Source organism: Stylophora pistillata, chromosome 3 (genome assembly GCF_964205215.1).
Source record: "Stylophora pistillata chromosome 3, jaStyPist1.2, whole genome shotgun sequence".
NCBI lineage: Eukaryota > Metazoa > Cnidaria > Anthozoa > Scleractinia > Pocilloporidae > Stylophora > Stylophora pistillata.
Window position 1 is genome coordinate 10,519,556 of NC_142521.1, and position 17,462 is coordinate 10,537,017.

The following is a 17,462-nucleotide window of genomic DNA, read 5'->3' on the forward strand; positions in this document are numbered from 1 at the left end:
AATTGATAGTAAGAATCTAAACTTTCCTTCAAGGACAAGCCATGTAATTTTCTAGCATGTTCTTTCACATAGGCAACATTTTTCTTGCACATCTATTAGGATAACTGTCGAACATATTTAAAATTCAGCTTAGATGGGAATTTAGTTCTGTAGAACCTGGCTTACACTGACAAACAAATAGCTGTTGTGCCTCAGGGCTGCCATAGGTGAATACACATGAAACAGCTTTCGTCTAAATGACGAGATTCGTGAGCCTGGCCATGGCTTGAAGTAATGTCGGAATCGTGCATCCGTTAATCTGGTTCTATTTGGATGATACTAAATCCCTCCCTATTTAATTCACAAATTTATCTTAAAACTTGTTCTAATTCCATCTTAACCTGCCTCCTACCATTTTTTAGTAGAAATCTTATTTAGTTATCTCATCTATTTATATCTATTTCTGGTATGCCTGACCTACATCTTTTGTAAAGCTGGGCTTATCTTAATAAATAAATGTGTTTTTATCATTATCGTTATTATTTCCTTTGATACGATAGTCTTCGAACATGCATCCTGGTGTATTACTGTGACAGCAACTAAGACGGCGAAATATAATTCAGAAACAGGGGCCTTAAAAGTAGGAGTGAAAGCGAAGGTCATTACCTCTGTTTACTGTCACTAAAAGTCGATTGATACACTTAAAAAAGAAGGAAATTCTATAGAGGTTTAATTCATTCAATTTCATACATATTTGAGATAAAGTGTGATGGTGATTAGATTTACAAGGGAGTGGTGTGTTTAGTTTAGTCCAGAAATCTCACCATACATACATACATATAACTAACTGCAGACAGTACTGTTTCAGCCTTCTGGGCCTCATCAGTGCAGTGCTGATTTTAGGATGGGGAGGTGAAGCTATTGAACCACCCCAAGTGATCCCACTTTTGTGGTACCAATATTAAGCCATGTCAGAGTGCTCCAACTAGAATCTGGTGAGCATCGCACAATTGCACGACACGACTCATCCTAGTAGAGTGCTCGATTTGGACTTTTCAGCTAAGCTTTGTAATGCCAAAGAGCTATATCTAACTGCTGACAGTACTTTTTTTTTTTTTTTTGAAAATAAACTTTATTTATACAATAATTAGTGTTATATACAGAACAAAACTCAATCAAAACTCAATGAAGTGAATTAACGGTAAAGGGCCCGCTATACAGTACACCAGTGAAGGAGACCCAACACAGGGGAAATTAGCTAGGTTATTGACAGTTGCTGGGTGTTATTACTGTTTACAAGTTGTTTTACGGGAAGGCTAGTTCCTCTGTGCAGTACCCCAGTGAAGGGGCTCCAGCACTGGGAGAAATCTGTTTTCTATTTACACGCGAGAAAGGTGCTCTCTGTGCAGTACACCAGCTAAGGAGACCCAGCACAGGGGTGTTATGTAGTGGAAAAAGTATTTACAAGGGGCGATTTACACTTTGATTTTGAGTCGACGGTTCTCAAAGGAGCAGAGAACGTTCAGATGAGCCCAGAGAGTGGTAGATGTCGCGCCTGGCGAAAGGTGGAAAGCCGCATTAATGCGGAGGCGTATGCGGGTAGTGATTTTAGAGATTACAGATTTAGCTGAGGGTCTCCGGGATTCAAAAGTCCCTAGGTTCCGGGCGGCCCACAGCTCGTTGAGCGTGAGTTTAATTAAAAAGGAGGTAAGAACGTTAGAGCTTTCGAACTGGGTGCCTCAGGGCAGTCCATGCCGCAATAAAATAATTGAATTAGTGAGTAAAAAGGGGGAATCATAAACCTGATTGATCAGGTTCGACATCCAGCTCCACACAGGGGACACCAGATGACAAGAGCAGAATGTATGGGAAATTGTTTCGCGCTCGCCGCAGCCCTCGCATTGATCGCTCACGGCAAACCCCCGCCAGGACTTGAGGTAAGCCCGCGTCTTGACCACCCCGTGAGCGATCCGCCACGCAATTTCACTCTCCCAATTTGGGCTCGGACCAGCACCAAAGAATTCTTCCCAAATGTGGCGCCAATTAAATTAACACGCGAACCTCCGTTCCCACTGTGTGAAACAAGGGAGCCGCTGGGGAGGAGGGGGACTTAGCCTGGAATAAAAGGTTCTAGCACTGTGGTCAGGGAGAGAATCGAAATCCCCCCCCCCCACCCGGTCAACGAGGGTCAGTGCAGCGCGGTAAATAGGGGGTTGGTCATCCCCTAAATGCTTGGGGACGTTATTGGAGCGGAGAAACGCCCAGCTTCTAATTCTGTGGCTCAGGGGAAAGCCGACCCAATATCGGGCGAAATAGACCCATTTAGCGGTGTAAGTCGCGTCGCCCATCGAAGGAATCCACCGGAGTTTAAGGGCTCGCGCCTTTTCGAGGGGATTTACGAAGGACAACCCCCCCTGTCGCCAGGGGAGCCAGCATGTGTCGCGTTTGACCAGTTCGGCCTTATCGTTCCAGAGGAACTCCCAAATAGCTTTGGTGACGTGGGTGTGAACCCACTCAGGCATTTTTACCACTGTGGCAGTGTACCAGAGGCCCGAAGCTCCCAGCGTGTTAACGATCATAGCTTTGCCTTTAAGGGACAGGGTCCTAGTGCGCCAGATGTTAAGGCGGGTTCCGAGTTTTTGCAACCCGATCCGCCCAGTTAGCCTGGTCCAGATTAGTGTTACCAAGATAGACTCCGAGGATTTTAAGCTTATCGGCCACCCAGGTGATGTTAACGGGGCCAGTTGTTCTACCGGCTTGGGAGCCTAGCCATAAGCCCTCGGTCTTCTTGGGGTTAAGCCTCGAGCCAGAGCCTCGCTCGAAGGTGTTAATTAATTTAAAAGCGCGGGTGACAGAGTAATCGTTAGCCAGAATTAAAGTCGTTTCATCAGCGTACTGAGACACTTTGCAGGTTTTGTTAGGGGAGTCCGGGAGGGGAATGCCGTCAATGCTGGGGTCCCGGCGAGTTGCCTGCCCTAAAGTCTCCACAATGAGGCAGTACAATAGCGGGGAAAGCGGGCAGCCCTGCCTCACCCCTCTTTCGAGGGTAAAAGACGAGGAAAGCCAGCCGTTGTTAATTACCCGAGAGGTGATGTCCGTGTAAATCACCCGAACCCAACGTCGAAAGTTGGGCCCTAAATTAAACCGCTCGAGAACGCGCTGGAGGAAAGGAAGGTTAACGCGATCGAAAGCCTTCTCTTGGTCGAGGCTTATAACAGCCGCTGAAAGCTGCTTATGCCTCGCGAAGTCAATCGTGTCGCGTAACAAAAAAAGATTTTCGAAAATACTGCGCCGGGGGACGCCGCAGGTTTGATCGTCGTTGAGGATGTTGGGCAGAACCTTTCTTATCCGATTGGCCAAAGCTTTGGTCGCAATCTTATAATCGAGGTTCAAAAGCGAAATTGGGCGCCAACTTTTTAGCGATAGTGGGTCGTCTTTTTTATACAACAGACGCAGGATACCCTGCCGTTGCGTTGCCGAGAGAAAACACTCACGGAAGGTAAAATTGAGCGTGTTGACAAGGTCGTGCCCAATAGATCCCCAAAACCGGGAGTAGAATTCGGCCGGAAGGCCGTCCGCTCTCGGCGATTTACCAGATTCCATTTTGGAGAGCTCAGCGTGACACTCGTCCTGTGTCAGCTCGCCTTCACAGAGTTTTTGATCGTCGGATGTCAAAGTGGAATCGAGCTGCTCTAGGAGCCAATCCTGGCTCGCTCGATCGACCGGTTCCTCAGTGTACAACTCCCTATAAAAGGCTCTGCATTCTCGGAGAATGCCCCTGGAGGTTGTAACGGTTGTGTTGGGAGTCACGTGTAATTCAGCGATCGCATGACGTGACTGTTCAAGCCGGTAAAAATACCTCGTGGGTTTTTCCCCCAGCTCGGTCCACCGTTCTTTGCTCCGGAGAATACACCCAGAAATCGCTTCGTCGTCAACTGGTCTCAAGCGATCTTTGATCTCGAGCAGTTGCAGACGGTGATCGGCATTGTTCGGATCTGCCTACGCCTGTAAATCGCGAAGTTCCCTGTCAAGAGCGGCTCGCTCGCGTTGGCGAGTGTTTCCGGCGGTCACGCTATGAGATATGGCAATCTCTTTTAGTTGTAACTTGCCTGCGTCCCACCAGACCCTAGGGTCGGTGAAAGGGGCTTTAGAGACTGCCATTGAGGCCAGAAGTTTTCCACGTCGGCACAGAACTCGTCTGATTTTAACAGCCGTGTGTTAAATTTCCATAGACCTCGACCCTGGGGATTTGAATGCCCCAAATGTACTTTAATTGACACCATGCGGTGATCCGAATACGGAAAATATGCGCTGTTGTGGTCACGCACTCCCGATCTCGCTCGAAGAGTATAAAATCTGTCCAAACGACAACCGACCGAGTGTGAGCCATTAAGCCAGGTAAATTCCCGAGCAGCTGGTTGTTTGGCCCGAAAAACATCCTCGAGAGCGAGAGAATCCACAATTGCGTTTAACTGCGGAATCCCCCGATCCCCTAGGCTGTCATCGCCACCCCATTTATCCAACCGGATGTCTGGCACACAGTTGAAATCACCTGTCAAAATGTGGTCGTCAGTGCGGTCGACATAACGCCACAAGTTGTTAAAAAAGTGTCTCGCGATCGGAGGGATTACTTGGAGCGTAGACATTTATAATTTGAAGAGTATTATTGTGCGATTTGGCATTCGCAGTGAGAACACGGCCGTCCGTGTCGATAGAAAATTTAGTAATTTCAACTGTGCTATGGGGGTTGACGAGTAAGCCCACCCCGGCCGATCTCGTGGTGCCCGGAGACCAGAGCGCGCGACCACCCCATTGTTTTTCCCAAAGCTTACCCGTCTCGACATCTGGTAAATGTGTCTCCTGTAGGAGATAGATGTCGAATTGCTTTTGTTGAAGGGCGTTAAAAACTTTTTCCCGTTTGGGAAATTCGGCGATGCCATTTACGTTAAGCGTACAAATGGACACCGCCATAAAAAAAAGAAAGAGGAAAAAAATTAACTTAGCCATGAGGGTTAAACTTCAAGGAAACGTTTGTAGGCGGTTTGCGTCTCCTTGAAAAATTCTAGTAGCATAGCGAAAGCGTCTTGGCGGACAGTGCTGTTTAGTTTGGCCCAAATGTCTTGAGTAGTGGACGAAAGCTTGAGCTTGCGGCTTTTTTGTTTACTAAAGTCGCCGTATTGGTGGTAGCAGTAATGTCCCGGGCACTTGTAGAAAAACGGGCCAGGGGCATTTTTTGTGAAAGTTGTGCGGCGTAAACCTGGCTGGTGAAGGGCTTCCAAAAAGTGCTTCAGTCCTCTGTTCGGGGGCGGTTGAGGAGGGGATGAATCGCTGGGGGTTTCTGTACTGGTGGCCGTTGCATCTGGCTCGCTTTCCTCGCACTGGGATTCGTGGTCAGAGGTCGAAGCAAAATGTTTTGCTGGTACGCTCTCCTTGTCGCTGCTGACCTGGGGAGCTTCTCGTTTGCGTCCCGAAGCCGGGGGCGAAGGGGTGAGATCCATGGGGGAGTTTTGGTTGGCAGCGGCTTCGGCGTAGGTTGATGGGGAGAAAGGCTCTTCGCTGTTGGCCACCCAGTCGCGTGTAGCAGCGTTGTTATCCATATCGGCTTCGCCCGCGGGGTCTGGGTCAAATCCACTAGCCGGGATGAGGTCGGTTGTGGGGGCAAGGGGTGGGCGGCGGCGTCTAGGACAATTTTTCACCACTTGCTCGGTTGAGTGACAGCGATAGTACGTGCTGGGTTGACCTGTGTAGTTGAACCCGATCTCAACGCCACCGACCACGAGGCGTTTAGGAATATCTCTCTCGATTGCTGTAAACTCGGCGACCCTGATGCCATTTTCAATATGCGTATAACCAGCCTCCGGATAATGTAGGCGGCGTAGGTTAGCGGATTTTAATTCCCCATAGGTGGAGAGGAGCTTGACCAGTTCGTCGTCCGGGAATTCCACAGAGACGAACAGACAAATGGATTGAGCGTTTGCCCAGCAAACGGAGGGGTTTTCGCACGTCGCCGTAGTCAAAACCGGCGTTTGCGAGTTCAGCAGCTTTTTCAGCTGATTCTAGGGTGATATCGAAGCATTTGCCTCCGAATTGTGGCACAATTCCGCGTATGTGTTTAGCGAAGTCTGGCAGGGACTTGGCAATATTCAATGAGTCTAGTTCCATAGAATCTTCCATTATAGGGCGAACAGTACGCCGGTGAGCGAACAAAGGCCGTGGTCGGCTCAGCGCCATTCAGCGGTGTCTGGAGTGTAGCCACAAAAACCACAGAAATCAAATCTGCCGTACTCACCACTTCTATGATCTCCGAAGGCTTGAAACGCGTGTAAAAACTTGTAGAGAAAAAGCCTGCGAATAAAATTTGACTGACGAACAAAATAGGACTATTCTGGCTTGCGGCTAAGACACTTTATCTTAGCCAAAAGGCCGAGAAGCGATCTATTTAACCGACTTTGCACTTTCAAAGATACATTTGAAAGTTATAGCTGCAAAATTCAATGGGTCAAATTGCAATTTTCCAAATCTGGATTTCGCAATAATACGACGATTTTAAACTCTTGTCACGGTTTGGCGTTTAAAACTGTGGCAGAACTCGTTAAATTATACCAAACTTTTTGTTGTCAATTTCTCAAATATGTCTGATAATATTTTTTTAAATCAATTTTTCAGCCATCTCCTCTACACTATCGCCAAAGAGAAGGAAGAGGGTGCTAGCGAATCTGCTTTAGCCGCCATTGTGGAAAAAATTATGAAAGAAGCAGGGGTCCGCGGTGTCATTGTGAACGGCCGAATAATTAATATTTTTGGGAAAAAGATCGGGCTTCTCAATGCTGACATCGAGAGGGAAAGGAAGAAATGTGGTGGTGGCGGTGTCAAAAGGCTTCTTGGCAAATGGCGTATAAAGTCAAGATATTTTATCATGACTTGAAGTACCTAATTGAAAAGGAAAATCAGGATTTAAGAAGGCAGAAACGAACACTAGAAGAATCTTTGGAGGAAGAAACAACAGACAGAAGCTTGAGAAAAAGCTTGATAAAGCAGAGAGAAGCTGCAGTTACCTCAGAAAATTTCAAAGCTTAGTTAAAAAAGTTGCAAACATGGACAAAAAAGGTGCCCGCGGCCCCGAAAAAAAAGCGTTTGGTGAGTACTCAAAGCACCACCAAAGTAGGATCAAAAAGCAATTGAAAGAGGATTGACAGGCGATTCTTACTTTCCTTGGGCTATACAATTTCATGGCCACCAAAGTGATACACTGATACAGAACAATATGACACTTTTAATTCAATAGACGAGGATCAACTGCCACGATCAGCAAATGCGACAAACGAACTAAATGATAGCCAGGTTGATGACATGAACTATTGGATTTATATAAAAGACAAATTTAACATCTCCAATGAGGCAAGGCATAATGAACTAGAAATGAAATCTAAATCCATACCAAATACTTATCAAACTTCCTAAAGGGTAAATGAATTGAAGTTTATTTATTTGTTTTAGCAGGTTGATTAATTTGGCAGCTGTAATAGCTGATGTGGACCTGCTGTCCTAACCCACCCATCCCACCCCAGGGGAGGACATCCATCACACAGTAATCTCGTGTGTGGAAAATTAACGTCTCCTGCCCCAACCCTGCAGGAGACGGGACCTCCATTTATTCGTCCCTATCCGAGAAGACTAGAATATCTAACCGTTTCTTGATGTTATAGAAAGGTGGCAAATTCTTCTCAATTATTTTAAGACCTTGAGTGTTGGTCCAGCCGGGGCTCGAACCCTCGACCTCCTGCACAACAGTCCAGCGCTCTATCCATTGAGCTAACCGGGAGGCGGTGGAACAAACAGTGGAACATAAAAAGGACACCTGGAGATGCTGAAAGAGGCTGCAATGAGTGAAAAGGGCAATTATGTCCTTGCTATACTTAAGACCACTGAGAGCTATGACACCCTCAAAGAAAGCCTCTGTAACTGTCGGTTATAAATACTGTCCTGAAGATTAAAAACGCTCGGCCTCGTAGAATTGTTTGCACCTTTAATCAATCCTTAGGTTCCTTGTTACATCGCCCTCCGTTTGCGTTTAGTCTTTCCGTTTATATAGGACGAGTAAAACCGTTGACAGTAAGATCCTCAAAGCAAATTTAACGCCCTGAAATTCGTTTAGGTTGGCCGAGGTACAACCTTGTCTTCTCGAACAGTAAAAACATGTGTCACTTGTCCAAGCGAAGACTGGTAACAAAACTTAAACTAAATGCCGCTGTACTAATCTAATACGACAGCATTAACAGCTCCCTGATTTAACAGCAGAAATGACTAAATTAAGTAAGGTTAAGGTGGGAGGGAAACACTATGATATTGAATACTTCTTGGGTAGGGATTGGACGTTTTTAGCATGTGTATGTGGGTTAGGGCCAGCTAACCAAGATCATGCATCTAAGTTACAAAACGTTCCACAATTGTTTACTTTGTTTCTTGTGTTCATTCCGCGCGGGACTGGTACAATTATGTCATTTAAATTGTGAAATATTAGGGGATAAACCATGTGCTCGCACTTGCTGAGGTAAAAAATTCGTTTTGGATGTTCGATTGTTTTCTCATTAGTTTATTCACTTATTCCTCGAGTCAACAAATCTTGTATGTTTTCACTGTAGTTTTTCGTTTCGCTTCGTTTTGTTTACACGTTTCCTTTTTTGTACAGTTAAACCAGATCTTTGTAAATAAAAGATTATTGGAATATTCAAGTCTATAATGCATGTATTTGGTGCAAATGCCCTTGATATCAGAGGCATGACATCCAAAGAGTATACTCTCCCTTAGCACTAGTGCCCAGGGTGCGAGATCACTGGAGGAGATTGCCAACTTTGCTAAATCTAAAGAGCTCAACTGCAAAGCAACTCCATTATTTAGCTTCACACCACTTGATCGTGTAATTATTGATACTTTACAATTATTTCTTTGCATATCTGATAACATGACTGAACTTTTAATTAGAAAATTGAGGAGAAAGGGATGCATGTGAGAAGGCAACATTTCCAAATGGATTTTCTTGAGAGAAGTTTAAGCATATGGCCAGGTATGAAGCATTCCTGAAGAACCTTAGCATTTCTTTTGAGTGGAGGATCAACAAAGATACAAAAAAGCTGGACTACAGAGATTTAAATAGCCCAGAAAAACTAACTGTAATGCAAAACATTGACTTTCCTTTCTTTTTGCCAGGTGACCAAAATAGAGAAAAACAGCAGCAGCTATGGAGTGAGTTTATGGAAATCACTGGTGATTTAAAACTGGATTATAAAACAGATGAGTCAATTGCACAACTTGAGGAAAAAATTAAAGGCTGGTTTAAAATATTTTTGTCCCTACATCAAGCCAAGGATGTCACCCCTTATATGCATGCCCTCTATTCTCGTGTTCCAGAATTTTTAAAGTTGTACAAAAATGTTGCATTTTTCAATCAGCAGGGTATGGAAAAATATAATGATGTAGCTTCAAAAAATTACTTTAGATCCTCTAATCACAAAGGAATTTCTGCTTTGAAATAGGTTCAACTAAAAAAAATACAGAGTTCAATTTCTGGAAGCTGCTGGTTATTTGAGGGTAAAACAAAGTTATCAATGTAGCAATTCTATTTATTTATTTATAAAAAATATTTAAAGAGGGAGCCCAGCTCGCCATAGCGGTTTTCAGTGAGGCCCTCAAAATTAACAATGTATAAAATACGTAATCATGTAATTAATAAGTAAAAACTCATGGTTGAAATATGAAATATCTAAAATATGAAATATCTAAAATATGAAATATCTAAAATATGAAATATCTAAAATATGACATGAACAGAAAATAATAAAATCAATGTATAAGAGATGACACACTAACGGAACCTATTAAAATTCAAAATATTTAAGCAATGAAATTTTAAAAGCATCATAGGGTAGACATTTCATGTCTTCTGGGAGGGAATTCCAGTCTGTCAATGCACTATTAAAAGATCTGAGTAGACCCCAATTCGTGTTTGATCTAACAGATCTAATAATTTCCTTGGAGCGAGTGTTATGACTATGATAGTCTGTGCCTCGAGTAATCATGCTGTTTCTCTCACTGTCATTTATAAGTTTATGCATAAAAGGACACATACTATCAAAACTTGTACCAAGCAATACAAAAAATGCTATCATTGTACTTGTTGCTCACACCTTGTAAAAACTGAAGGTAAGTGGGTGCCAAGATGTTCTATGACGGTCAACTAAAGATAAAGATACTCTTGGCATAAAATCTAGTTTCTTACTACAGAAACATTGTAAATCAAATGTACTTAGTTGTAGTACAGTGCAAAGTCACATATGGTCATGCTCAATGTTTTGAGAGGGATGGAGAAATTGCAAACTCCCTGATTCCATAAAAAATAATAAAAATCATTTTAAAGGAAGTGTCATAAGACATGAATGCACAACTCTATTTAAACCTTCTGTAATATTTGGAAGACACATTTATATGCAAATAACCAAAAAAAAATCAATATAATTTTATTTACCAGTTGACAACATCAACATACACTGTACTTGGATTGTAACCTGAAAAGTTCAGTCTGATCTTTGTAAAGTTTACACATATAGATACCACAGGGCTGACAATAAGTTTCAGTGAAACACCCACTGGCTTTAATGTTTCATCCCTAACAATATTGTTGATAGCAGTCTCTTTGCTAACAGTAACCATTTTGAGTGGATACGTAATATCCAGTCAAAATCAAACTAACTCAGCTGCCGAGTGTTATGGGTTATGGCCCTTATTTACAGCCCTGTCATGTCAGTATATACAGATATATGTATACTACAATAATATAATATATAATGTAATTGCACAATGATTTTTTTTAAGAGGAATGGAAAAGCATGAAGACATTTAATAACGATAATCAGTTTTTTGTAGCATAATTATGCTTATTTCCATCACCCCTTACAAATGTAAATACTACGCATAAATTGTCCTCTATTTCAGATCTAATGTATTTTCCCCCTATTACCTTAAATTCTTGGATGGCAGTCTTTCTAGACAACCAGAAACGCACTGTTTTATCAAAGACAAATGCAAAATCACCATTTTCATTGAAAATGCGTTCATCCCATTTGATTCCCAGCAAATGGTTTAATGCCTCATTGGAGTCGATCCGATAGACAGTCTTCCCTCTTTCTTTACTTGGCTTACCTGCTAATGCCAGTCCTTCATCAAACACATCCTGATCAATTCGAATTTCAACACGGGTTGCTGGATCATCCTTTCGGCCAGAATACAGTTTTCTTTTTATTTCACGATACAGTTCTCCATGGACTTATTCCGTCCGGTCCTCAAGAGAAGTACTAGAAGGAATAGGAAGAGATTCCATCCGCTGGAAAGGAGGGTTGCTATCCCCACTATCACATGGCCGCCACTCGTCGTACCGTTCGCTGTAGTTAATTTTCATAGTTAATTTTCACTCGCTTTCCAATCTTTTCCACGTCTATCACATCGACAGGATAAAGTTTACGATCGGCTTTTTCTTTTTTCATCTTTTTGGATGACATTTCTGACAAAACCTCGTCCACATACCGTTTTGGCGCAGTAGACTCTCTCTTCACTCTGGCCGCCATATTTGTTTCATTTTTATCCTTTCCCAGTGAAACAACAATGCGCAAGCACAGAACGAAAACTTGTGTCCGCGCTATCCTGGACGCCAGTGGAAGCAAATGTTCACCTTCAAGGGCAATAAGTACTAGTTTGATATGATCATGCAAGATAACATGATCGGAAAAAGCACCATTTCTGAAATTTGTACACTTTTTCTTAAAAAAAAAAAAAACCGAACTATTGCTTTAATGGGAGTTTGCCCATGCAAGAATTTTTTCGGAATCCTCAATGGACTAATCTATTTTATTTTTTTCTGACACACGCCTTCAGTATTCCGATGATTTAAAAATGGTAAAATTATGCCTCTTAGCTTTTTATGCGATCTTTTTTAGATTTCGTTTTCCTTAGCAATGCCGTCGACGATTTGTTCTCCAATTTCTCATACACATGTGGCGGTCTTTCTAAGGGAGAGGCTCCTTGAAAAATGGAAGTAAGCGAGGAATAGAAAGGTTCCTCCCGGAGGCTCTCAACGCTTTTACTGCGAAAGCTCTGCCGTCTCTTTGCACTCGAATACGGAACAGAGCAAGGTAAGGGTTCCACGGCATCGTAACTGTTGATGCCCCCATCGAAAACAGACGCATACTCGCTTTGTTTGCCTAATGTGCAGGAGCTCATAGCTTCGTAATTATGTTCAACCTCCTCTTGAAACGGCATGCATTTGTCTACCTCGTTTATCAGGGAGGGCATCATTGGCTCGTAGAAATCTTCACAAAGATTTGGCTTTGGAACGACCACGCCTTTGTCTAAACCCTTTACAGCTGGCTGGCATTCTCTCATTGTCTTAAGATGATCTCCAATTTCCTCGTGAAGCCGCGCAACTCGCCCCATATTTTCAAAATGACTCGAGGGTAGAAGGTCATTATCAACAGTTGTAATCTGCTTTTCAAGCTTATCCAATTCTTCCTGTAGGTATTTCCAATATCGATTAATGTATTTTGAATCGCAATGAAGCTTTTTGATAGGATATAAGGTTACTGGTAGATCGAGGGGGAGTTTTAGAATCGTAAACTGATCCTGTTTTACTCCTGTGGTTGCGATAACGATGGTCTCTTCCACAACCTCCTCGAAATAAAATTCTCCTCTCAAACTTGCTGTTACATCAGAGTAGAATACTACGTTCCCAACAAATCTCACAGCCACTGGAAAAGCAATATTATCAGCTACATATCTTATGGTGTAGCTTCTTGGGTTGAAGTCTTGAAAAGACTCAAGAGGTACTCTCCAGTGAAGTGGGAGTCTAATTTCCTTTCCTGGCTGACGAAGAATTTTGCATTTTAAAGTTTCCGCTTCAGTATTGCTCGTGGATTCAAACAGAAAAGGTTCTAAAACATCTCCCTCGTTGAGTTTCAGCTCAGGAACATCTCTCAAGACGCGCAGAAACCTTGCTGTGCGGATCAGATGAGGGCCAAAACTTTTTGTAAGGCGTGTACGAGTCTTGGGTACGATTTCAACGCGCGTTGAGTTGTCAACGGGCAAGAAATAGTGCTTACCTTTGGAATCCCTCATTCTGATTCGCCTCAGCTGCACGCTTTTGTGTACGGTCAACAATTCGTCAACTGATACAGAACAAGCTCCATTATGGCTCTCGACTCCCTCCAACACTTGAGCAATGTACGGGGGCTGATATCGAGTTATAAAGTAAGCCAGAGTTTCCCCCAATGAATCTGGCTTGTGAAGGGTAGCTGTGAATAGAAGAATAGAAGTATGAATTGGCCCTGAAAATTTTTTTTCTGATTTCAAGCTCTCGTGTTTATCAATTAAAACAATTCTTACCTTTATTAAGGCGAGCCATGATCATACGTAGGTGTCAAGGTCAATTTATTTTCTCCGATGAATTAAAAGACTAGGTCAGGTTGGGTACGTGTTTGTAAAGAACCGATCCTCGTCAGTGAGGGATGATTTTGCACATAGTGAGCCGTATCAAACAATGATAAACGAAAGACTGGTTTCAGCTATAACTAGAAGTATAGGTCGAGATGCGGTATAACATATCATGTCTCGGTCCAGCTTAAACATCAAAATTCAAATTTCCTGTCGTTCATCTTTCATTTTTCCTTTTGTAGTCAGATATCATTCATCAAAAAGGATGAAAAGGAGATGAAATAAATAGGCTTACCATGTTTAGCTGGGACACAGGGGCCGTGGGGTGGTCGGAGGGGGGGAGAGGGGGGCTAAGGGAATAGAATGTTTAGCACCACCTAAAATTCGGTCCTACTTTTAAAGTGGCTCGCAACTCTTCAGCAGAATCTTTTTTTACTCTTCCTTGAGTTAAGTTTCTATTGATGAAACCTTGAAAACCCACGTTTGGCTTGCACCAAATCGAGTTCTGTGATCTTTAATATGTACATTTGGAAAAAGAATATAAGCTCATGTTCTCTTTTTTTAGGGCAGATGATTGGCTTACACGATCTATGAATTCCGGTGGATCATTCTGTAAGACTCAATTTTTACGAACTAAAAAGATTGGCTTCAGCTGGGAGAACGATGCTCTCATTAAGCTCCACACAAACCTGGAGTATTAGAAATATCTTCCCAAAGTGGTCCATTTCACAGACACCTGCAGTGAGACAGTCAAGTACAGACCCCAGGCCTGTTTCGAAAATAACTTCAATGACATTATTTTGGCGCCCATAAAGCGCTGACGAGGAGCCAAATGAACCTAGGCTCGAGATCAGAACAAGTTGAGCGTTTTGCACGCTGGGTTCGTTGCATTGGATCATGGGTTCCCCAGAAGCAGTGCTCATTCAAGGTTGCGGGCAAATCTCTGATCCGATGGTGATACGAGCTTTTCTTCTCGCTCAAGACGTCTCTCTAGGTTATTGTCGAAAATATTAAGGCAGCAGATTCTCAAATGCTTTTAGTGACATTGCAAGGCCAGTATTTATCATGTGTGCAACTCGCAAACCTCACATAGATTCGACACTGAAATGACATTGGGAAATATATTTTTTCTTAATTTGAATTGAGTGCATATCTTTCACTGAATAAGAAAATATGTGAATTTGGGGCTCAGTCATGAAATGAAGAAGATCCTATGTACATTCTCGTCATCCTACACCTCTGACAAAATGTATAATTCATTCACTCCTGTGGGTGACCAAGACAGAATTTCTCCTTACAATACCAATAGGAAATCAAGAAGACAAGTGATGAGAATAAAGAAAAATATCAACCATGGGATTATTAGTTCATCAGATACCAAGTTCTCTAAAGTAACATCATAAGAATTGTATCACAGACAGTTGGGAGAATTACCAATGAGATCTCGGAAGAGAAAGAGTAAACTCTCCATGGCCACACCCTAACAATAACATTTCTACTCTTCACACTAGAGTAGAGTAGAGTAGACATCTATATTTATACAGGATAGCCCCTTCAGTGTAGTAAACACTGCTATCAACGGGGGTCCTGTTAACCACCTTTTCCACCCCAGAGGAGGACATCCATCACACAGTAATCTCGTGCGTTGGAAATTAACGTCTAATGCCCCTAACCCTACAGGAGACGGGACCTCCATTTATTCGTCCCTATCCAAGAAGACTAGAATATCTAACCATTTCTTAATGTTGTAGAAAGGTAGTCTCTCCCTTTTCCATGATAATGAAAAGGAAAATTTGATTGACATCCAGGGGTTTTTGTCAAATTGGTGATCATTTCCTTTATTCTCATGACCAGTTTACATTAGATCAAGGGCCAGTGTTATAGCTAAGAAAATGGCATGCCGGTTAAGGAAGCCATTCAGGCGGCTGCGGTCCAGTCGTTTGCAACATCTTGTCTGCAGGGCTACCAAGCTTTGAGTTTACAAAATGGCGATCAGAAACAGAGAGAGACACTACAGATCAGTTAAGACCAGTTAATTCCAAGCAACACTTCATTTCACCTTTAATAATTCTGCGGCTTAGATGTAGTTCAGTAATTATTTTCACCTTTTTGTTTTCAAACAGCAAGGTATTTTCATTTTTCACTTAAACTGTAAAAAAGTCGAGACTTGACCGTCAAGCGATTACCAGCGAAAATTCAGCTGGTGACTATCTCTTTCCCAGCCGGCGAATTTCACCAGGTGCCGGCGCTCAACGACAACACTGAAGGGCGATGCTGTCAGGAGAAATAAGAGGTCAGATCTTCTGCAAAATTTTTCTCAAAAGTGTTCTTCTTTAATAATAATAATAGTTAATCTTTATTGAGGATGCCAACATCACAAAAAAGTGGTTTACAGAGGGGTCCTCTAAAAGTAACTAAATAAAATATAATTACTTAAAAATAAAAAGAAAAAAATACATATCGAAATATATGAAGATAAAACTACATTATTTGAAAATTAACATGCGAAAAACGAAACTAATTAAAATAGTGCTTTCTTGATACCACGCTTAAATTGGCTTAAGGTGGGCACATCTCTTAGGGAAAGGGGTAAGGCATTCCAAGCGTCCGCTGCAAAATTTATTGTTATCCAGTGCCCCCATCTTCTGTGCGCGAATGATTTGCGGATATTTCGCTTGGATCGTGTATTATAGTTATGATAGTTACTGTTAAAAGAGCAGTGAAAAGTGTGCATAAAAAGGTTAACTACCTTAAACATAAAAATAGCACGATGCTCCGCTCTCCGCCTTTCTAGAGGTTTCCAATGGAGCTTTGAAAGTGCATCGCTCGCGGAAGCAGTAGGGGGAAGATCTAAAATGATTCGCGCAGCCTTGTTGTGAAGGATCTGTAGCTCCGTCATAAGTGTAGTGTTGCCCCGGTCTCCCCATATAATATCGCCGAAGTCAAAAAGGGGCAGAACAAAAGAATTAAAGAAAGTTATCCTAGCGCTTAGTGGGAGACACGGCTTGATGCGCCGCAAAAGGCCTAGCTTCTTGTTTATCTTATTACGCATGTGCTCAATATGATCCTCCCAAGTAAGATTTCTGATTGATGATTAATCCTAAGTAGGGAAAGCATTCTGCTTCCTTAAGTTGCTTACCATCGGCTGAAATAACAATGGAATCGATTCTACGTAGTCTCGAGTTACTACCTATTAGCATAAATTGGGACTTCTTGATGTTAAGAGTAAGTTGATTAAGTTTCAACCAGTCACATACTTGTCTGAGGTCCGAGTTCATCTTAGTTTCGATTTCTGAAATAAGTTTGGAGGAAAAATATAAAACGGTGTCATCAGTGTACAAAGTAATGCTACAAGATTCAAGAACGTTTGGTAAGTCATTCATATAAATTATAAACAATAGCGGGCCTAAGATTGAGCCTTGGGCAACTCCGACAGATAATGTGTCTGGGTCAGATTGAGCTCTGCCACAGCAAGTAACTTGGATTCTGTTGGAAAGGAAAGAATCAAACCAGTTCAGTGCAGTATCATCCAGACCAAAGCGAGACAGTTTACGTAGCAGGATGGAGTGATTCACGGTGTCGAACGCCTTTGTCAGATCTAAAAAGACGGTCCCTGTAACAGTGCCGTTGTCCATGTCGAGGAGTAACTGATCAATAAACTGTGCAGAAGCTGTGACAGTGGAGGATTTCAGCCGAAAAACAAACTGTTTTGACGAGATTAGGTTATTCTCTGTTAGGTAGCCATAGAATTCAGTGTGAACAGCATTTTCTAAGATCTTACTTAACGTTGGCAGTACTGAGATCGGCCTGTATTTGGACGCGTCCCGTTTGTCACCTTTCTTAAAAGGGGTATGACCCTCGCGTTTTTTCAAACGGAAGGAAAAGTTTCTGTTTGTAGCGATAAATTAAATAATGACGTCAACGAAGGCGCAATAATATGTCCAGAGTCCATAAGCAGGCGGGCACTGATTTTATCTAACCCAGTAGCTTTATTTGGTTTTAAACGC

The 17,462-nt window shown here is 42.5% G+C and overlaps 1 protein-coding gene and 1 long non-coding RNA gene across 2 annotated transcripts in view; one reads left to right on the plus strand and one right to left on the minus strand.

Annotated features, from left to right (window-relative positions):
• LOC148734484 (uncharacterized) overlaps window positions 1–8,706 on the plus strand; it is a 13,908-nt gene extending 5,202 nt beyond the window's left edge. The window contains exon 2 of the long non-coding RNA XR_015999181.1: window positions 6,646–8,706. This is a non-coding gene — a long non-coding RNA (uncharacterized LOC148734484). The remainder of the gene's footprint in view (window positions 1–6,645) is intronic.
• A 1,767-nt stretch (window positions 8,707–10,473) lies between these two features.
• Window positions 10,474–13,581, minus strand: LOC111321099 (uncharacterized). The gene is made up of 2 exons (XM_022923884.2): window positions 13,408–13,581; window positions 10,474–13,316 (listed from the first exon to the last, which is right to left on the minus strand). The coding sequence occupies exons 1-2, from the start codon at window positions 13,430–13,432 to the stop codon at window positions 11,941–11,943; spliced, it is 1,401 nt and encodes a 466-aa protein (XP_022779619.1). The 5' UTR covers window positions 13,433–13,581; the 3' UTR covers window positions 10,474–11,940.
• Window positions 13,582–17,462: the final 3,881 nt, after the last annotated feature.

Excerpts from the sequence above, each read along its gene's own strand:
- LOC111321099 (XM_022923884.2), bottom strand. The coding sequence starts at position 13,432 with ATGATCATGGCTCGCCTTAATAAAG. Across the intron at positions 13,317-13,407 it reads CATGGCTCGCCTTAATAAAG|CTACCCTTCACAAGCCAGAT; the intron begins GTAAGAATTGTT and ends TTCTATTCACAG.